Source organism: Diceros bicornis, chromosome 38, assembly GCF_020826845.1.
Source record: "Diceros bicornis minor isolate mBicDic1 chromosome 38, mDicBic1.mat.cur, whole genome shotgun sequence".
NCBI lineage: Eukaryota > Metazoa > Chordata > Mammalia > Perissodactyla > Rhinocerotidae > Diceros > Diceros bicornis.
Window position 1 is genome coordinate 10,223,352 of NC_080777.1, and position 21,979 is coordinate 10,245,330.

The window sequence follows — 21,979 nt, forward strand, 5'->3', positions numbered from 1 at the left end:
CTCCTCAAAGCAGTTTCCCCTCTTGGCTTCCGTAATACATCCCAGTCTCTTTTACCCCTAACTGATTTCCGGCATTGGACGGGGACCCCTCCTGTTTTGTCTAGACCTTATCTCCTTAGGTGGATTCATCCAGTTCCCCTGTGGTTCTAAGTATTATCTCTGTGCTCATGACCCCTGAGTTCTAACTCACCCTAGATGTTTCCTCCAGCTGCCTGATTGACACTAGGATGACTGTCTCACTGGAAACTCCAACATAACCAGTGCAAAGCCAAACTCTTGGTACCACTCTCTTCCCCCGGACAAACAAAACAAAACCTTACGTGGTGAAGGGTACCACCATCTATCCAGGGGCTAATGTCAGAAATCTTGGGGTCAGCCTTGATTCTTCCCTTGGACCCCAAATTCCATGTCTCAACAAGACCTATTGTAGAAACAGAATTAGAAAATTCTAAAATATGTCCCATCGCTCTACTTCTCATTATGTTGGCTGCCACTGTCCTGTTCCAACCACCTTTCTCTCTCACCTGGTTGTGGCAGCAGCCTCCTAACAGCCTCACTACTTCCATCCTGCTCCCCAAGTCTGTTCTCCATACTGCAGCTAGAGCTATGTTTTAAAAACATGTCTATGCTTGCTCTTCAGTGTCCCTTACACTTATGATAAAATCCTAGCTTCTTGCCATGGGACCCATGGAGCTGCCCGCACGCTGCCCTGGCTACCTCTCCACCATCTCCCCTCTGCTTATCACACACAGCCCCCATCCCAGCCTCTCGTCTTGCCTCCAACTTACCTTCACATGTGTTGTCTCTCTGCCTGGGATGTTCCTCCCAACACTTCCTTTTACTGGATCCTTCCTAGTCTTTATGCATCATGCATTGGTTTATGCGAAGTATTAGTATACAATATAGCTTCTCATCTATCTGTATTTTGAAAGAACCAGTGGTTTGGTTTTTGTTTTCCAGTACATTACAGATCAATAACTGTATAATATTCAATAAAGATGGGTTATAGAAAAAAATAGAAAGACGAAGACATAATACAAGTCTCATTTTTAATTATTAGATTCAACAGTAGTAAAATTGCATTTCAATAAATAGAAATAGAAAACACTCTTGGATGTTGCGACAAGGTCAAATTGCTACAAGAACTTCTGAACGGCTACTCTTGATTTCTCTATTTCTTTTGTATGGACTAGTAGCAAAGCATTGGTGCACCAGGACTGGTCTGTGGACCCGCTGTGAAGGTTCTGCTCTAGATTTCAGTTTGAATACCGCTTCCCTAGGGTCCTTCCTTGAATAGCTCATCTAAAGTCGATTCTTACACACGCACACGCAATACTGTTAACATCTCCTCTGCCTCCCAGTGGTCTCCATCGTGGCACAGAGAACTTGTGATCAGATGTAACATGAGCAGCTCCTGATCTTGAAATCAGTCTGTTGCTTAGCTGATGGGTAGTTTCTCCCAGCTCTCTCTGACTACCCAAGTTCTCTGTTGAAGGTACTTCCAGTGCCTACGCCTGTGATTTCGAGGAGGGGAGAGAAAGAGCAGCAATTTTCCACCCTCTGTCAGGAAACAACACCTGAACCTCCACTGAGGCTTGAGCAGTTTCTAACCTCCAGTTCTAGTCATAGAATCCAATCTGTAGAGTCAGGGTGGGGTTGGAGATCTCGGATGGGGGTGGAGGTGGGGGGCTGTATTAGTTAGGGTTCTCCAGAGAAACAGAACCAATAGAACCAACCTATAGGTGGATAGATAGATATTCTAAAAGAAGAGATTTATTATAGGAATTGGCTTGTGTAATTATGGAGGCCAAGAATTCTTGCAATGTGGTGTCAGCAAGCTGGAGACCCAGGAAAGCCAGTGGTACAATTCAGTCCAAATCTGAAAGCCTGAGAACCAAGAGTGCCAATGTCTGAGGCAGGATAAGATGAATGTCCCAGCTCAAGCAGAGAGCAAATTTTCCCTTCTTCTGCCTTTTTATTCTATTTGGGTCCTCAACAGATTGAACGATATCCGCCTGCATTGGTGAGGGTGCTCTTTACTCAGTCTATTGATTCAAATGCTAATCTCTTCCAGATACATCCTCACAGACCCACCCAAAAATACTATCTTACTGGCTATCTGGGCATCCCTTAGCCCAGTCAAGTTGATGCATAAAATTAACCATCACAGGAACCCTGTATTATCCACATGGAGGGGCCGAGACCTCGAGGACATCCCCACATGGACCTGCCCTTTCCTTATAGAGTCTCTTCCACTCAGAAACTCGCTCTCCTCTGTTCCTTTTCTCTTTCTTGTGCTTTGCTCCCCACCTGTACTGGCCCCTTTAACCCCCTCACACTTGTCCCCTTGAAGGCCACCTCTCCACCTTTCCTAGCCTCCTCTTGTGTCCAGGGAGTCCTCAGTTTCTCCAGGTGCACACGGCACCTGTTCTGTCTGGCCCATCTCCATTGCAGGCAAGAGAAGCAAGGTGGCCTGGGCCTTGCATTTTTAAGCCTTTCCAGCCCTGGGTACCTAATCCCCTGTCAATTCCAGGATACATTTTGGGTCTTATTGTGCATAAAAGTACATCGGGCTAGGGGCCAGCCCAGTGGTGCAGTGGTTAAGTGCGCGCGCTCTGCTTTGGCAGCCCGGATTTCGCAGGTTCGGATCCCGGGCGTGCATGGATGCACTGCTTGTCAAGCCATGCTGTGGCGGCGTCCCATACAAAGTGGAGGAAGATGGGCACAGAGATAGCCGAGGACCAATCTTCCTCAAGAAAAATGGGGCGGATTGGCATCGGATGTTAGCTCAGGGCTAATCTTCCTCACAAAAAAAAAGAGAAAGAAAAAAGAAATGTGTGAAGGAACATGATCAGCGTACTTGGACAAGAGCGTGAAGAGGCTCTTCTTTCATGAGGTCTAAATGCAGCCTGCCCCAGCGGTTCAGTTTCCTTATCTATGCCGAAGCAGGTGCCAAAGGGCTGATAACTCAAACAGGAAGAGATGGTTGAGGAATCATTTTTTTTTCCATTTAGAAATGCATCAGGCTTTCTTTCCAGCTTCATTTCACTTTGGGCAATAGGATTAGTTGACCTTCCCTGAGCTCCAACGGTGGGCATGGGGGCCTGGGTGGACGGAAGGACAGGAGGGAAGCCATCTGAGATTTATTTGCCTGTAAGCAAATGAAAATGCTCCAACCACACCCTGGTGGCGGGGACAGCATGGGCTTCTGCTTCCAACACCCCCCAAACACAAGGTGGTATTTGCCTGACCCTGGGGCCCTCTGAGCCATCCACTCCCTGTGTCATGAACGGCACTACTGGGAGAGGCCGGGAGTCACCTGCAGAAATGATCAGAGGCTGGAGAGACGGAAGTGATCACTCAGGTGGGAGAAGGTGGCCCTGTATCCCCCATTAGGGCAGAAGGAAGCAAGTTGACTGTGTCTTGGGGAAGCCCCGTCTACGGAAAGGATGGTGCAGTCTACCTCCGAGAGGAAGCTAGCCACGATTGCAGAGGGCGAGGTGGGAGGCCCATTAGGCATGTGAGCATCACAGGCCTCCTGAAAGCGAGGCAGCGTCCATCTCTGGAGAAAGTCCTCTGGTGTCCGCATGGAGGAATGGCCACAGAGCCGGTGTGCTCCACTGAGGAGCCATCAGCTGGGCCATCTGGCCAAGGGGATACTCTCTCAACTCACAAACTTAACTAGACCATGCTCTTGCTGGGAGACAGGGAGAAAATCCTCCTTGGGGCACATGCCTCATGAGCAGGAATCAGCAGAGTGGATACCTCCCCAGGCCGGAGGTGGACCATGAGGAATTCGCAGAGTCCCAGGCACCAGGCAAACCCTTTCCTCTCCCCACACTCCCCAGCAGCTTACTTTGTGGTTGAGGGGGTGGGCATGAGTCCCTGCACCCTGGAAAACAAACCAGGCAATAGTAGTACCTGAAATGAGCCCCCTTAGCAAGCCACTGACTTGGTGCTCTTTGCTCATACTGTCCTCACGACAGCTCTAGCCACTGGGTATTCTTGTCTCCATTTGACAGATGGGAAACTGAGTGAGAAGAACTAACTTTCCCTGAGGTTTTTCTGCCAGTGAAGGCAGAGCTGGGCTCAAACTCCCTCATCTGCCTCTCTAGCCACCACTGGGCATCCTGCCAGCTGGGTGGACAGGGCTGGGCCTGGGGCCAGAGTTGAGGGCGAGGGGCAGGAAGAGATACCAAGGTGTGAGTCTAGGGGCATTGGAAACATCTGAGAGCGTTCTGGGTTGTTCCAGTGACTGGGAGGTGCTGCGGTTATTTCCTAGGTGGGCTGGAGAGACAGTCCACGCAGGGAACCACCCCCTGCCCAGAATGTCACTGCACCCCTGGCGAGAGGCTCTGCGGGCTTACACCTCACCCTTGCTTTTCTGGGTTCCTTGAGATGCTGCATAGTATTAAGAAAGGAGTCTGATTTCTCCCAGCTCCCCAGGCTGCCCTGTAAAAGGGAGATGGCGAGGTTGTCTTCCCTCAGGAAGACTAAAGAACAAGCTTCCAGGGCTTGGAAAGGTAGCCCTCTCCTTTATACTGGATGGCCGTCACTTCCAAATCGGGGTGTGAGCAGCGGTCAGGCACAGAGCCACCAGGCCAGCCCTTGCCCACTAAATCGGAGGTCGGCCGAGGCCCGTCCAGGGAGGCCGCTGTCACAGCCATCGCTGGTCCCAGTCTGTAAACTTCAGTAGCACCTTGAAAAGCCTTTAGGGATTTTTCCAATCGAGAAGTAGAATCTTTGTATATTTCCATTTTTACACTTTTTTCAGGAGGAGGACCTGAGCATCTTCCCTGCTCTTTATTTTCCACACCTCAGACTGGCAGCTCCTGTGTTTTATTTTTACATTGTGTTGAATCCTCTCCACACCCCACACTTACCTATTCCTCAACTAGCACCACCATGTCTCTGCTCCAAATGTCATCCAAGTGCCATAAAGGATGTTCGAATTGAACATCGCATTTTATCAGATACCCCGTTGCACCGGGATCTGCACACTGTTGGGTGCCTTCTGGGAAGAAGCGAATTGTGAACGTGTCAGGAGCGTTGAGCTCTTTATTTCAGCGTATGTCTCAGAGGTGGGACTGGCAGAGCCCGTCTCCCTTCACTAAGACATCCATGAATGCCCGCAAATCTTTGTGTTGTGTTCACGTGGTGAAGAAGCTTTCATAAAGCTATTATCACGTCTCAACTTTTTCTTCTCCCATTAAAGAATGGGACCAGAAAAAGCATGAAAATTGTAGCTCATTGCCCATGGGAGAATGATGGTGGGGAGGGGTGGGTGTAGCTTGGCTCGTTGGGAAGACTTTGAAGTTTTCATTCACTCATATAACAATATTTGTCAAGAGTAGTGCTGGATGCTATAGGAGTTATATCAGTTTAAAAGACACAGCCCCTACTCTCAAAGAGTTTGTGGATTTGTGCAAGTATAAGGCATGGAAAATGTACGAAGTGCCCAGGAATTTCAAGATCACGCCCGAGTGGTCAGGGAGGGCTTGGGGCAGAAGCTGGTGTTCGTGCTGGAATTGAATGTGAATAGGTGGAAATAACCAGAAGGGAGGTTGAGAAGGATGTTCAGCAGGAGGGGGAGGGGCTGCCTGAGAGGAGGGGAGGCTGGACCAGAGGAGGACTCATTTGAGGAAACCAGAGTCACCTGACATTTCCAGCCCCCAACTCAGGCCAGCCCAGGGCAGACTGAGGCTCCCCTGCCTCTGCACCCCATCCTCTGCCCTCCCCCCAATCTAGCCCACGAGACACTAGAGATGGTGAAAACTGTACTCTGCAGCCATTGGGATGGGTAGGAATTTTCCTGCCAATCAGGAAGGAGCCATAATCCTCCATCACAAAGCGAGGAGCAGAGCTAGACAGTAATTACGAACCATTTCTGACTGAGTCTCAGCAGAGCATCACATGGATTCTTCCTGGAACCAGCCAATGTCCAGACTCCAACCCTCACAAAACCCATAACTGTTGCTAATAATTTCTAAGTTGTGAGAAACATTAAAAAAAAAATAGAGTTGCAGAAGAATCTGTTCATGCCACCCACGGGTTTTCATGGGTATTATTTTGCTTAGAACTAGCAACTGCTGGCTTCTGGGTCACCAGTGGAACCTAAGGGAGTTCTAAGGTAAAACAATTAACTCTGACCAACCAGAAATGCGAGGAACCCATGGGTTGTTTCCAATGCTAGCCTCATGGCCATTGTGAAGTGGCTGTCTGCCATGTGCATGAGGCTTCCGTGTGGGGCAGTGTGTCATTCTGTCTGTGTAGATCTGTCTGCTTCTCAGGGAAGTGTGGAGAGGAGAGAAATAGCAGAACTCGGTTTAACCCATAGTGAGAGGCTGGGGTGAGAGGTGGAAGTCCCCTGAGCCTTGGGTACTCCTATTGTTGTTTGGTTTTTTTTGCTGAGGAAGATTGGCTCTGAGCTAACATCTATGCCAATCTTCCTTTATTTTGTATCTGGGTCGCTGCCACAGCGTGGCTGATGAGTGGTGTAGGTCCACACCGGGGATCCGAACATGAGAACCTGGTCTGCCAAAGTGGAGTGCACTGAACTTAACCACTAGGCCACAGGGCTGGCCCCACACCTATTGTTATTTTTAAGTAAGCTTCCCAAGTTTATAATTAACAACACTTGTTGCTTCCTTCCAAGTTCAAAGAACACTCCCACCCTCTGCCCCTACCAGGACGCACAGGGGGTTTCCTTGCAGCAAAGGAAGGGCCAGGTGCAGTCATTAGAAACCCTGCAAGGTGTGAAGACAAGTGTTTCCACTTAGCGGGAAAGGCGTCTCCATTAGCAGCCGATTATGATAGTCTCGGCATTAAAGCCTCTACAGTGGGTGGTTTTTATCCGGCCTCTGAGAAAACATGCAGATGAGATGCATCCAGATTCTCTTTCGGGATGTGTGGGGCGGGCCTGGGGCAGCCCAGGTATCCCGATAGTGTGAGGGGCCTGGTGGAGCCCAGCATGGGAACTACAGCAAGTTTGGGCACCGGTGACCCTAACTGCTGTTATTTATTAAGTGCCTGCTGTGTTCCGGACGGTCGTGTTACGTACTTTAGATCCACCTTCTAACCCTCACAAGGACCCTAGGAATTGTTTCCCTCATTACACAGATGGGGAAGCCACGACCTGGGAAGTGAAACAGGCTGCTAACACCCCGTGGCTCATCAATACGGGGCTGGGGTTTGCGCATAAATTTGGGGACCTCCACAGCCCGTGCCTGTGTGCACACGCTGTGCCGCCTCCCTTTCCCCAGTTAATTGATTGGCCCGCAGAGTCCAGTCATTCCTCAGCACGTCCTGGACCATTTGCCTCGGGGCTGGTGCGATGATTTGAACAGTGCTTTATCCTCCAGGCCAAGCGAGGGAAAATGCTGCTGACAGCAAACTTGCATATATTTACAGGGCCTCTTCCGACCTCTCATGATGCTTTCTGGGCCTTGAAAACATTCTGGTAATTTTCTAATCCTGGGATTAGAAATCACTGGGACTTGTTTGGAGGGCTCGCTAGGAGAGTCCCCTGCTCGGTATGCCCTTGACCACAGAAAAGGCCTCCCACGAGCATGCTGCAGCGCTGGGGGAGCACTCACGGGAGGAGAGGGACCCCTCCTCTCTCCTCTCTCAAGCCACATGAGCCAGGCAGCCCTGGAGGCCACAGGGGTGGCAGATGTTGCTGTTGGGCTGGCTGTACAGCAGACATCGAGTGTCCCCACTCTGCATGCATCTTCACTCTGGTCCTGAGAGCCTGGTGGCTCCCCTCCCTGGGCAAGGGGGTGCTGGAGCACCAGACACCCTCTCTTCCCTCTGTTCTTCCGGGAGAAATGTCATGCAGGGGCCTCTGGGGAGGGAGGAGCCCTCGCTGGCTGCCTCATCCCTGGTGACGCCCAGGACCAGTCGAAAGTTGCCAGTGCCTTTTTCTCTCTCCCTCCTCCCCGCCAGCCTTCCTTCCCTTCCCTCTCTTCTCCTGCCACCTTGCTCACCTGCTGGGGATGCTCACAGAACACCCTGGAGGTAGTGGATTTGACTAGAGCCCCCAGTTTGCGGAACTGGAAATGCGTCAGGTGGTGCGGTTTCATGGCCCTGGGCAGCTCTGTGGAGGGCGTCTGCCAGGATGGGAGATGCCCTGGGGCAGCGGAAAGTGCCTCAGCCTCAAATGAGCTCGAGTCCTGACTCTGCCAGTGTCCCCTATGGGACCTGAACCGCAGTCCAGACAGCCTCAGGCCCCTTCCTGGACCTTCTCCTATGCTGCCCCCTGCAGGCCGTGTTCCCCAGGCCCCCTGGTTGGCTGGCTCCTCACTGGCTCCGTGCAGAGGGAGACTGGAGGGCGGGAGGGGGAGAAACTGGGGCATTTCGCTCAGACCCTCTCTGCCCTGGGGGGCATGTCTGGCAGTGTCTGAGTTTCCTCGGGATCCAGGTCCCACAGGATTAACCTCCGTGGTCCCAACTTCCACTGGGATCCCAGCAACTAGGATCCCTTCATCCTGCCGGCCCGGGGGGGTACGAGCTTCCTGCTGCTGCTCATCAGGGGGCCTCATGGCCCCCGGTGGCCTTCCCATCACCCATGTAAGCAATCGTATTACGGTCCCTCTCTTTAGCTACTCAGGTCCCCGCTGTCCCTGACTGCCCACTTCCGTGATGTCAGCTCTGAACTAAGCCCTTGCCGGCCTTCCTCAGCATAACCCACAGCCACTTCCATCTTACCCATGAGGACACTGAAGCTCAGAGGCGAGAAGCCACTTGTTCAGGGTCGCTCAGCTGGTGAGCAGTTGAGCAGGAACTCAGACCCAGGCTGCCTGGAACAAGCCTGCGCTCCCACCCCCTCCTCTAGAGAAGAGAACTTGAACTCTCTGAGTTTCTGTTTCCCCATTTCTAGGAAGAGCTGACAAGGTCTACATTGCGGTGTCATTGGTAGGATTAGAGATAGTGTCTGTGAAGAGCCTCCATCGGGTGGTCCTGCTGAGTGGGGGGCCCATATGGCTCTCCGGCTGCAGTGGGGACACGTTGCTGGCAGTGAGTACTACTGACACCCTTTCCGTGGCCTTCCAGTGGTCAGAGTGGGTGAGCTGAGAGGGTGCCTGTGGTTCGCCACTGGCTGGGGGTTTGGGTACCCCTGGGCAAGAGCTCAAAAGTTAACTCTTCTTTTTAGTCAGAGTTCTTAGTGGTTTCCACAGATGTGGTTGAAGCTGGCCTTGGTAGAGTTGGTGCTTTGATCGTTTCCTGAAGAACGTTTCAGTGGGAGGGGTAGTTCTGAGTCTGCCAGGAGAGAGAGCTCCTTGTGGCACGAGATGAACAAGCCACAATTTCCACGAGAGCCGTCTCCCTGGACACAGAGACGGAACTGCTTTTACCTTGCGACCCAGAGCGTGGGCTCAAGAGAGGAACCTGAAAACAACCTTTTTCTTCCCCTAAAATCATAGAATACTAGGGTCAGAGAAACCAAAAAAGATCCTCAAGGGTAGAATAAGCTTCCATTTTACAGAGGAGAAAATCAAGGATTAGATTGGTTAAGTGACCTGAGTGAGGTCACAGAGTATTGGTGGCAGAACCACGCCTAGGACCCACAGCTCCTCCCTGCACCCACTGCCCACTCCCCGCCGGTTGGGGTGCCCATGAACGGGAGGCTGGGGCCTGGGCCTGCACGCAGAGCCAGCAGAAGGGCTACATCTCTGTCATCGGCCACACCCCAGCAGGGCATTGGGAATCAGGGTAGGGACACCCAAGGATTTGGCCAGTCCCGGATTACTAGAGGCTTGGGATAGCTGTTCCTTTCGGTGAAGACTTTGTCCATAAATAGCTTAATTTTATTTACTGGGTTGTCCTGGCACATAACAGCATGCATTATTAATAGAGTAGCTTAATACTCTCTATTAAATAGGCATACTCTTTGCAATGTAAAACGAACCTCTCTTTTACGATGTACTTTACAACGCCACGTGGTAACAGCACGTGTTCAGAATATTACAGCCGGCTTCCGTTTGACCTCCCGTGAGAATACAGAAGGGACTGTCTCGAGGACAACTCACCAGGCTGGTGATTAACCCATTCTTGCATCTCTAAGTAGTGTGTTCTCCTAGCCCGATCTCTGTTCTGGGAGCTTCATGTGGGGTGAGCATGTGGTTCTGAAACTCTTATTCTCCCCACTGCCCAAGTGTGCCCGCTGCCTCCGATGGTGAGCCACGGCGATTTCGTCTGCCACCCACGGCCTTGTGAGCGCTACAACCATGGGACTGTGGTGGAGTTCTACTGCGACCCCGGCTACAGCCTCACCAGTGATTATAAGTACATCACCTGCCAGTATGGGGAGTGGTTCCCTTCCTACCAGGTCTACTGCATCAAGTCAGGTGAGCACGTCCAGGTTCAAGGTGCACAGAGGCCAGTGGGTGTGTCCTGAGCTCCATCTCCCTTCCCCACCACACGGCATTAGAAACAGCATCTCATCCTCGTGGTTCACATGGATGATAATTCCAGGCCCTGTTCAGAGGGTTATTAACCTACCCGTCCCCAGGTTAAAATGCAGACCCTCTGAACAGGGTCCATGTACCCCCAGCACCCGTGGATTTAGCTCTGGCCTCTCTGCATTGTCCTCTTCCAGCCTGGTCCCCTTCCAGTGACAAGGACACAAGCCCATGGGTATGACCCAAGTGATGCCTAGCTCCACCTTTCTCTTCCACTTAAGGATGCAGAGCAGAACACAGATGATATTATTATGGGAAAGACCTTCTCTCATTTATAAAAATGTAGGCCATTTGCAAACTTCAGTGCTTCCTAGTTTGTAACACATTACTAGATCTCAGGGCACTGGGGTAGTGACAGCACGATGGAGACCTGGGCACCAGCGCACACCCACCCACCATCTCCTGCCCTCCCCGGTCCTGCCCACCCGCCCTGGTGTGCCTGTGGCTGCCTGCCCTGAGCAGTGGTGGTGGCTGCACACTTTTCCCTGCACACAGCATGTGAGGGAAGCGTTCATGAATACGGGGCGTCTGGAGGCCCACAGATAGTCACGTGAGCCAGTGCGGGAGGGGTACAGAGAGGGCGGCTTCTGAGCGGGATGAGAGGAGCGGGGAGAAGGCAGCAGCAACAGAGTATGGAGTATAAGAGACAAAGTGGCTTGTGCCAAAAGGACAGGAATCTATTCTGGAAGGCTCTGCCCTTGCCTCCCCTTACCTGGCGGACATCCTTCTGTCCCTTTCTTCACTCAACCAATGATCTATTCCAGAATACTCACGAAGGGCTCTAGCCCACTTCCCACTGCCCCCCAGCTGTTGGTCCATTTCAGAACAAGACTTCTCCAGGGGCGAGGGACCCCCCCCCCATTCTCTGCGCGAGCAGCAAGTACACTATTTAGCCCCATGCCAGGCTCACCCCAGTCTGGCGTGTGAACATGTGGGTCTGTCTTCAACCTGGCAGAGCCCATACTGGAGATGAGTTTTCTGGGATATTGATGGGATGTAACAGGAGCCTGTTGGGGAGCACCCGGAGCATGCGATGAGCAGCTCATTGGCCGGTAAATCCAGCATACGGGGGCACGTGGGAACCTCAGCGCCTGCACAGTCTGGGAGCCACACGCACTGCTTTGTTCTCTCTCACGGCAGAGCAAACGTGGCCCGGCACCCACGAGACCCTCCTGACCACGTGGAAGATCGTGGCGTTCACGGCCACCAGTGTGCTGCTGGTGCTGCTGCTCGTCATCCTGGCCAGGATGTTCCAGACCAAGTTCAAGGCCCACTTTCCCCCCAGGTCAGTGCTGCGGCCTCGGCAACCCACAGCCACCCGGGTGGGGCTCAGTGCAGCCGCGTGAGCAGCAGAGGGAGCAGGTGGTGAGCTGGACCCTTGAGGAGTGCAAAGTTGAGGTTCTAAGGGTGAACAGGCAAGAGAGCTAAAACCACTTTGCCGGGCTGTTTTGGGGTGTCTAGGGGTCAGAGTGCCAAGCTGGAGACAGACCTCATTTCCCTCTTTCCGCCCTCCCTCCATGAGCCCCTGTCTCCCTCCTTCCCTGGATAGACCATTTCCGAGGCAGGCATTGTGGGAGTGTGGGGAAAAGGAGCAGGGTCCAGGCCACACCCCGTGCACTGCCGCCCACCACCAGGGGCATCATTCTCACTGCCGTCTATGCGGGCAGCCCTGGAGTTACACACCTTGGAGCTTCCAGTCTACAGGGAAGATAAGAAATACACAGAACGAATTAGGCAACAAGATCAAAGGTGTGGACCCAGTGTGCGATGGGAAGTCTCAGGAAGAAGAAGAGGATTCGGGATGGGGGAGTCAGTACAGGGCTTGTGAGAATCTGCCTCGCAGGTGGATCTGAGCGTGTGGCTGGGTTCTCCATCCCACAGAGGGCGGTTCTCCGTCCTCCTCGGCTGCAACCCAAGACACCTTGGGTTGGTGTCTTCATCCTCCCAGTCGTCATCACCAAAGAAGAGACTGTCCAACTCCCCTCTCAGTGCACAGAGCAGCCTGTCCCTCATCCCCTCCCGGCCCCGGCCACTTGTCTGGAACAAACTACCCCAGCGCCCTTCAGAATACAGAAGAACCACTCACCACTGCTGCTGACAGATATTGTTCCTGGAAGGAGAAGTCCTTTAGAAAGCAAAGGGACGAGTTTGTGACCAATAGGAAAAGGAGGGCAGGGCGCCAGACATCACAGGATGCCAGCCAGGGCTCATTCACCAGCTGCCTTTCACACAGGAGGAATCATCAGTGTTCCCTGGGATTCCTGTGTCCATGTCAGAATCTTCTTTGGGACCTCACACTGCAGAAAAGGGCGTTTCCTTTTGCCCACAGGGACAGTCTAGCCCCCAGGGCCGTGGGTACCACCCCCTGGGAAACAGAATGTTGCCAAGCAGAAAAGGAGGCTCCTGGAATTAACCGCTTCCATTTTCCTCTCTTCCCTCCTGGAGAATCCAGTTGTGTCTCTCACACCTCCCAGCCAGGCGAGGAGTGAGGGAAGCATGAGCTTCTGGAGAGAGCATCTACCCACCTTTCCCTTAACCCCATGCCCCCCGGGGTGGCCTCATCTCACTTAGCAATGCTCCCCTGCGCCCCACAGGGGCCCCATAACCTGACATGCACCCCACTCTCCCAGCCACGAAAGGAAGCTAAGTCTGGGGGCCACCTGCATCCTTACCAGGCCTAGAGCGTGTCCATGCCATCCTGGCACCATAGCCAAGCCCTTGCTGAGGTTGCTGGAACCTTCTTTTCCCTCAAACCTGCCAATCCGCTCTCTCGGTCCTCACCATTGTTATGTATTCATCAAGGACCATGTTCTATCATTGAGCAGCTACGGTATCTAAAGAAGTCCTAAAGATGACAAAGAGAAAGCTAAACCACACGTTGTGATTTTGTACACTGGAGCACTTCAAAATGGCGCAGAGAGCTATTTTTCTGCATATGCCGGAAGAAAACTTTCCAGTATTGAGATGTTTTCAAAATCTTCCCCTAAATTCTTTCACTTGATTTTTTTTTTTTTTTTTTTTTTTTTTTTATCCCTGGAGTATTTTTATCTTAAATGAGTCTCTAGTTGTTTTGGAAAAGTTGGTCTCATCTATCCAAATGCATAAGATTCTCAAGGGCAAGCCCAGAATGGATTTTTTTCCTCCAGTTCCCACAGGAGTAGATACTGAGGAGATGTTTGGTGGCTGTGTCTGGGGGAGCTGGGCGTTATGGTTGGGACATAGGGGATGGGAAGCTGCCAGATCGTGGGAGCCACAGCCTGGGCCACTGTTGAGTGAGAAGTGGAGAACAGAGAGGCATCTGGCTGCCTTGGTGTAGACAACTTCGGGGGGAAGGGCGATGAAGAGGCAGGCAGTCCTAAATGAGGAAGGAAGCCAGCGTGGGACCACGGGAGGCCAGGAAGGGAGGGGACTCAGCTTGTCAAGGGAACACTGACAAGCAGCTATTGTGGGGGAGCGGAGCCTGACTCGAGCAAGCTCTTCCTTCCCTCCCTTCCTCCTGCTTTTAGGGAGCGTGGGCGCTGTGGTCTCCCTCCCTCTGTGAGTAGCCTTAAGAATGTTGGAGCAAGAGCCCACCGCCTTAGTCTCTCAGCAAGGCGCTCCCAAGAGTCAGTGGGCTTGAGACTGTCCCTTGAGTGTTAGAGACAGGTGCAGCCCGATGCTTCCCTTTCACCTCAGACGCCAGGTCCACACATTCCATTTCCTTGGGTTTTAGAGGCCCTGCTGCCAGTGCCCAGGGGTTCAGGTCCTGCCCACCGGCTGGGTTGTCTTCTCTTCCTGGTATTTTACCTTCTGGCCGCCACTTCCCCGCAGAGGAAATAAGAAACCAAGTTCCACTGGCCACTTGTTAGCCGCTCGATGTTCCTCTAGGGGGCCGGGAGCAGTGAATGGCCGTCACATGAAGCCTGGGTCCGAGCTTTGGCATCAGATACCACCTGGGCTCAGATCCACAGCACTGAATATGCAGGGTGGCCAGACACAAAGGGACAAGGCCAGGAGCTGTGTGTGTGCCCACGAAGGGGATGTCTGCAGAGACAACAGACCGTGTGTGCCCCTCCGGGAGCCCCTCCAGGCGGCACAGGTGTAGCTTAGGTTCAAGGGATGCTGGGTCGGGAGGTGGAGGGGAGTCCACATGACTTGAACCACGTAGTAAGATGGTGCTCAGAGCTTTCTTTTGTTGTTGTTGTTCTTCTATCTTGACTAAAAATTAGTGATTTTTATACCGTAGCAGAAAACAAAAAAGTAACATAAAAGGCACAGGGTCTCACCTTTCCTTGTAGGCTCATAGAGTCCACGTATACTTTTAACAGTGCTATGCCATTTCCAACAGCCTTCCCGAGGGGCACTGCAGAGGCAATTGGGATGCTCCGTTGGAAGGGACCACGTGGTCCCCCGCCCATGAGTTTATGGCCATAAGGCCAAGCCCAGAGGTCAAATGGAGGAGGAAGGAAGCATGAGGAGGTAGCGGAGCCCAGAGGCAGCAGGGAAGTGCAGGAGGGGAGAGGCAGGAGGCACGAGACAGTGAGGAGAGGAAAACCTCTTCTCTTTGAGTGTGGCCATGTGGATAGCACCATTTGCCAGAGGAGACCTGGGAGGGAGGCTGGTCCTTCTGCACCACATCCTCGCAGGGCCTGAGGTCCCCAGCTGCAGTGGGGAGCAATGGTGGCCTCATCCTGGGGTGGCATGTCGCTCTGACATGTTGGCACTGCTTTCCTTTGCACAGGGGGCCTCCCAGGAGTTCCAGCAGTGACCCCGACTTCGTGGTGGTGGACGGTGTCCCTGTCATGCTCCCGTCCTACGACGAGGCCGTGAGTGGTGGCTTGAGTGCCTTAGGCCCTGGGTACCTGGCCTCTGTGGGCCAGGGCTGCCCCTTACCTGTGGATGACCAGAGCCCCCCAGCATACCCCGGCTCAGGGGACACGGACACGGGCCCGGGGGAGTCAGAAACCTGTGACAGCGTCTCAGGCTCCTCCGAGCTGCTGCAGAGTCTGTATTCACCTCCCATGTGCCAAGGGGGCACCCGCCCCACTTCCGACAGCCCTGACACAATTGCCAGCACGGCGGGGGAGGTGGCATCCACCAGCCCGGGCATCGACATTGCGGATGGTGAGTGTTTTCCCTGAGGCCTGAGCCACCCTTGCACATATGTCCGCACCCAGCACCAGCACCTTCAAGCCAGCCTCTTGCTGTGCACATCCCTCCACCCCCCATCACCGGGCCGATTCAATCTGCTTCCCTCTCACTCAGCTTCAATTGCTTCTTGCTCTCTCTGCATGCAGAGGCCGTGGGCAAGGCCAATTATTGGAAGGAATGATCATCATCTCACAAGTGATGAGCCCATTAACTGAAATTTCAGGAGGCACAAAAGGGCACAAGCCATCCAGAGTAGAAAGGGCATGGTGGGCGGTACTTGGTTTTCGCAGCGTCTGTATGATCCAGGCTGTTTTTCTTCTTTATCCCATAATGAGGCTAGACTTCTGAAAGTAGTGCTTAGGAACAGGATAACAACACGTGCAAAAAGAGAAGACCAGATACATGCACTAGAGCCCAGCCCCGGAGAAGTTCTGTGTACATACAGGTTATTTTTGCCGGGCGTGACATAAAAGATGTCTGTGTGTCTGCCACAAGGAAAGGCAGATTGCAGCTCACAGTACAGTAGGAAAAATGCATCAGACTAATTAGGGCTCTGTTTCCCAGGGGAGGGGGGCACCAGCACCACTTTAAAACGAGAGCACTAATTCCAGCTTGTGTCAATGGTAAATGGCAGTGATGATGCAGAAACAGGAGTCTCTGGTTCCCCATAGAGTTCCTCTCCTGCAGTACCACGCCCCCTCTCTGTACCTGAATTTGTAACCTCTCGGTTTGTATGGGGCACATGGCTAAAATCTAACATTTTACTTTTTATGAGCTGGGTATAAGATTTTCCAGCAAATAGATGTATGGAGGAGTTGGTTTATTTGATTGTTAACTGATATGTGGAACTTAACATTTTCTTGTTCTCACTGATTTCAGGAATTGTAGGTATTTTAATAAAGCTCATAATTCCAGATCGTTGCAGTATTTTTCAGTGTACTAAGGTAATAACCATCTCTTCTCTTACAGAGATCCCTCTAATGGAAGAAGATCCGTGACCAGGCAAAGTCCTGATGACTCTACTGCCCCTTTGGGGATGGGATCCTTGTACCTTGGAGTGAGGCCACAGAAGGACAGAGCTTGGGGGATGGGGGAAGTTTTCTAATTTATCTCCACGGGGACGGTGATTCACATCCTACATCTCGGACTCAACAGCAAGGCTGATGAACTGCGGTGGCAGTGCTTTTAAATGAGACTTGAGGATTCGCCAAGACCAGGGGGGAACAAAGGGATGAGGGGAGGCCCCTGTGCAGTCCTGGATGAAGGTGTTAAGTGTGTCTCGTGCTGCAGAACTTAGGACAATTCTACGCACATCCCATCGAATCCTACATCCCATTGACTTAGGTTATGACTACTACCTGCCTCCTCTGAAAGCATGTCACATTATGTAAATTCACTTCTAAAATCCGCTTCCAACTGCCTCTGGACTCCAAATTAGGATGGATCAGCCTCTGCGCAAAAGTCTGTGTGGACCTGCTGGAAGAGACGCAGAGCACCCCTGCAGGCTCCCAGAGGGAAGGTTCTCGTGCAGCTTTTGTACAATCTTCCTCCACCTGGACATCTCTACTCAGAGCAAGACTAAAGAGGATGTGGCGGTTCCAGTGAGAAAGGAAAGGAAAGACTCAGGCAGACTCTGCTTTCTGGAAAACTCAAAAAGTAGAGTTCGTGCACCCCGTGCTGTCCTTCGGTGAAATATCGTCCGTGTTCGTGGTCATGGTCTGGCACGTGGATCCGTGGCATTGGATAAATCTTGTGACTTGACAGGTGGTAAAAATGTGTTCAAATACATCTCATGGTGGAGAAAGTAACCAAGGTAATGTTTCTTTGCGGCATCTTAAACGATTCCACTTAACGATTTATCTCAGAGTCATGAGCCCCTCTCCAGTTAACTCTTACGGTGTTGCTCCCATCCCGAACTCAGCCATATTTTATTTTCCAAACCAGAAATTGTTTCTGTAAATACATTCCTCCTCCAAATAAAGTATGAGGTTGGATTTTTTTTTTCCTTTTCTTTTGTCCTGCCCAGTCCACAGGCTGGCCTCCCAGCCCCGAGACGGCTCTCCCCTCCCGCTTTGAGGGCCTGGGGCTGCCTCTCCGGCTGCCAGTCCTGCATTCCTACTGCGCTGTCTCCCGGTGCCTGCCGGGTGTTGTTCCTCAGAAAATGATGGAAAAAACATGTCCGGAGTCCCGAAGTGGCTCTTCAGATACATGTTGATCTGTGGCGTTGATTCCTTTCCTCCTCTGGGTTTTAGACAAATAGAAACAAAACTCTGATCCATAAAATTGCTCTGCTGACGGAGCAGTGAGAGCTGGAAGCTTGGTCAAATCCTGTTTTTTCTTGACACCGGCTGATTAAAAATTAAAAAGAGAATGACCGTTTGAAGTGTGCCTTTAATAGTGGAGTGGAGTCAGAGGGCAGGGGAGGGCAGTGACAGGGATCAGGGGTAATGGAGATAAAGCTTAAGACTAGAACCTGAGCCTACAGGAAGTAACTGGACAGTGCTCGCCCAGCCCCGGGCCCCAGGCATTGGTGCCACCAGCAGCAACAGTGTGCTGGGCGTGTGGGTAACAGTGTTTAATAATTATCACTTTGTTTAGTGATGGCCTCACCGGCCACTGGCACAACTTTGTACCACAAGCCCCATAGAAGGAGCTGCTTTTCTCGAGTGTCGGTGCTCAAACGCCACCTGGTCCACCCAGAGACAGATGGCATGAGCAGCTGTGTGGGCGTGGGGGGAGCCAGGGTCCACTGTGGGCAGCCTCCCCTGGTAGCCTTCCCAGGATCTCTGTCAGGCCAAGTCTCAGCTCTTCTCCATACTGACACCTGTTCTCCCTCCCACGCCCCCTAAATGGACGGCATGTCTCAGAGACAACCAGGTAAGCGCTTCATTTCCCACCAGGCAGGTGGGAGGAGAAACGCAGGGCTGTCTCTGGGGCCTGGCCTCACCTCCTTCCAGAAAATGTTCTGGAAAGTAGAGAACAGCAGTGTGCAGCCCCCTCCCCTGTGAACCAGTACAGGGATGCCTCTTCAGCTCTCCACACCTGGGAGACACGTAACACAGGTACCACATATGTCCAGGTATTGTGTCAACATTGTTCTAAGAGTAGAGGCTTGTGGGAAGGAAATGCCTGCTTAATGGCAGCGTCAGACAAGGTCTTACCGAATCTCCTGGACCCTCCCGTCAGTCCCTTTAGTTTATGGCCACATCAGAGTCTCACCCACAAATATTGTTTACTGTGATCTTTTTTTCATTATACTGAGCTTATGTGGCAAGAAAAAATCCCCATAATACCCCAAGCTTGTCATGATTTGGACTCTCTTTTGGTTCAAAAGTCCCGGGAGGTCCTCTGGGTATGAACGAAATTGATCTTTCTCATATTACTGCAGGAATTAGGTATGAGAGCACACCGGGCATATCATGAATTGGTACCCTGGAGGTGTGGGGTGCAAGAGAACCATCCCCAACTACAATGCTCTCTGCTCTGGGAGAGGGAGGTGCCTTCAGGACCATGGTCAGGGGCACACGGTTGCGACCCCAAGGCTGTTCCGTGGTCAGCCCGGGGTGTTTATAGAGGATGTTTCCAGGACCCGCAGAGCGGCAGTTTTCCGGCTGACTGGCTCCGTAAGAAGCACAGCAGAAGTCACAGGGCGTCTTCACACTTCACTTGCATGTAGCTTTTTTTAATTGCAAGGTTGTGATTTGCTGATGTGGGATCTTTAGTCTTTCCCACCTAATTACCCCCATCCTAGCAGCTGGCACCTGGACGAGACTGCCTTTTCTTCTTGCAGAAGTGTTTTGCCCCTGGCCGCACAGCAGGAGTCAAATGCGAAGCCTCATGGGCCACAGCCTGCCGGGTGCAGATGCTCCTCCCATTCCTGTGCCCCTTCCTGCTTCCCACCCCCACCTCATCCCCCTACGCTGGTATGGCCAGGTCCCTAGGTATTGCCCCCAGAGGCAGTGCAATATCGTGGGAGAGCATGGGCTTCGCAACAGGCCATCCTCTGGCTTCAAAACCGGCCTCTGCCACTAGCTGGTTGTGCACGTGGACAAGTTATTGCCCTCCCTGGGCCTCAGTTTCTCACGCAGAAAGTAGAGATGGTTGACCTCTGCCCTCCCCGCTGGGCTGGGGCGAGGATGACAGCTAACATAAGTCGAGCACCCAGCGCACACTAGGCATTTGATAAACAGCAGCTATTCTCCCCTGTTGTGGAGTGTGAGGGAGGCTGGCACGTGGGTGACTAACTCAGACACGTGTCCCTAGGCACCTTCGACTTGCCTTGGTCCCTGCTCCCTCAAACGTGTCTGCAGGTGTAGCTTGTTTGGGGCCGCCCCAAGCAGATGGACTGAAATGTGCTCCCCCTGTTCCCCCGGACCCTCTTCCCAGGAGCCCCTCCCTTGCTTCTGTATGCTAAGCTTTCCAGGCAGAGGAAAGTTTTCAATCCTTGGCCTTTTGGGCATTTCTGGAATGTTCCAGAAAGTTCTGCTGAAGAAGGGCAGGACAACCTCAGCAATTTCCCCAAGGAATCTGAAAGACTCGGATCATCTCCACAGACAGCCCTGTAGATTAACACTTACCTGCTTCTCTAATTTTATTGTCTATTTTGGATTTAAAGCATAAAAGTTAATGCCCATACATTTCCAAGGTGATAAAGGGAAAGCCCGTGGTAGGGATGCGTGGTCTCGCAGGCAGAACGGGGCCCCTGAGAGCGGCAGTCACTTGTCAGTAATGGCGGAGGCTGAGCAGGATGGCATTGAAATTATAAAACTTAACACAGAGTGTGACTTGTCAATGCAGCCGTGTTTAACTGCTGTGGCAGGCAGTGTACTGTCTCAGCACTGGGCTGGAATCAGTCCCTGGGGACCTGCAATGCGCAATTTTAAGTGGCCAGAGGAATGCCCAGCTCTGAGTAGGAGCCACAAAACTGCTACGCTCAGAGCCTCGTCCACGCATTCAGAGCCCGCGGGAGCCCTGGTCCTCCAAGGCCGTGGGATAAAGAAACCCGAACACCAGCAGATGCATAAAGAATCTGGGGCAAGGGGGGCGAGATGGAGCCTGAGGGAATAAGGAGACTAATATTTTCCAGTTGGAGCCTATAAGAAATATTTATAGACCCTGTTTCAGTCAATAAATATTTATTAAGTGCCAGGCACTCTCTGTTCTCTAGTCCAGTGGGAAGTACAGACTGGTAAACAGGCAGCTGCATACCGAAGCTACGATGCACAGGACGCCTGACCCAGACCTGGGCTCTCAGGAGGCTGCCTGCAGGCTACGGCAGCCAGGCTGGGAGCAGGCACGGTGGGAGTGTGGGGGGTGGGGACGTTAGGAGCAGGTGCCGTCCTGGAGGTACAGGAGAGCTGGGTGGGTTGGGAAATGGAGAGTTGTCCCATGCTTTGGAGGCCCGGAGGCTGGGGGTGGAGAGAGGCTGAGGGGAGGAGAGGGTGGGCAGATGGGGAGAGAGATGGGACTGGAGAGGGAACTCAGGGCCAGACCATAGAGGCCTGGGTGCCATGTTAAGGAGGCAAGTGGTTCCCTTAGGGAATGAATGGGAAGCCACTACAAGCTTTGAAGCAGAGAAGTGCTAGGTGACACGGGGAGAAGCCAGCAGGTCTGAGAGCTGTTTTTCAGGCCCCATTCAATTTTGTGGAGCTGAGCCTAGGAGTCAGGGACATCTGAGCCCAGTGTGAGGCTGCCTCTGGGTCTCTAGGGGGCCCCTGGTTCCCTCAACTGTATAGTGAGAGGGTCGAACAGGTGGTCTCAAAGGTTTCTTTCAGCTCTGATGGGGTAAAATGCTGTTTCCTCACTTTTTTCTTTTTCTTTGCTTTTTGTTTTTTTGTGAGGAAGATCAGCCCTGAGCTAACATCCATGCCAATCCTCCTCTTTTTGCTGAGGAAGACCGGCTCTGAGCTAACATCTATTGCCAATCCTCCTCCTTTTTTTACCCCAAAGCCCCAGTAGATAGTTGTACGTCGTAGTTGCACATCCTTCTAGTTGCTGTATGTGGGACGTGGCCTCAGCATGGCGGGAGAAGCGGTGCGTCCGTGCGCGCCCAGGATCCGAACCCAGGCCACCAGTAGCGGAGCGCGCGCACTTAACCGCTAAGCCACGGGGCCGGCCCCTCCTCACTTTTTTCTTAAATCCAGAGTCAAACATCACCCAACTCCATCCCTTTGCTCTCTCTTAATAGCGCCCACTCCTGCTTCTCCTCCCCCGCCACCAACGTGGGACGCTCATTCCAGCTCCTCCTCCCACGGGGCACCTGGAGCTCAGGAGCAGCCCCACCCCCGAACTCCCTTAGGAAGGGGTCTTCCCTCTAGAAACTCTGCAGCCACCTCAGTTGGGATGAGAGTAGGGTACAAGAGACACCAGTCACGGCAGTTCTGACCTCC

At 52.5% G+C, this 21,979-nt stretch overlaps 1 protein-coding gene across 2 annotated transcripts in view; it reads left to right on the forward strand.

Annotated features, from left to right (window-relative positions):
- The window catches only part of SUSD4 (sushi domain containing 4), a 123,228-nt gene extending 105,644 nt beyond the window's left edge, over positions 1 to 17,584 (forward strand). For both annotated transcript variants that reach the window (XM_058533645.1, XM_058533644.1), the window contains exons 6-9: positions 10,155 to 10,346; positions 11,601 to 11,745; positions 15,181 to 15,563; positions 16,560 to 17,584. In XM_058533645.1, the coding sequence (XP_058389628.1) occupies positions 10,155 to 10,346; positions 11,601 to 11,745; positions 15,181 to 15,563; positions 16,560 to 16,588 (749 nt within the window). In that variant the 3' untranslated portion in view covers positions 16,589 to 17,584. The remainder of the gene's footprint in view (positions 1 to 10,154; positions 10,347 to 11,600; positions 11,746 to 15,180; positions 15,564 to 16,559) is intronic.
- Positions 17,585 to 21,979: the final 4,395 nt, after the last annotated feature.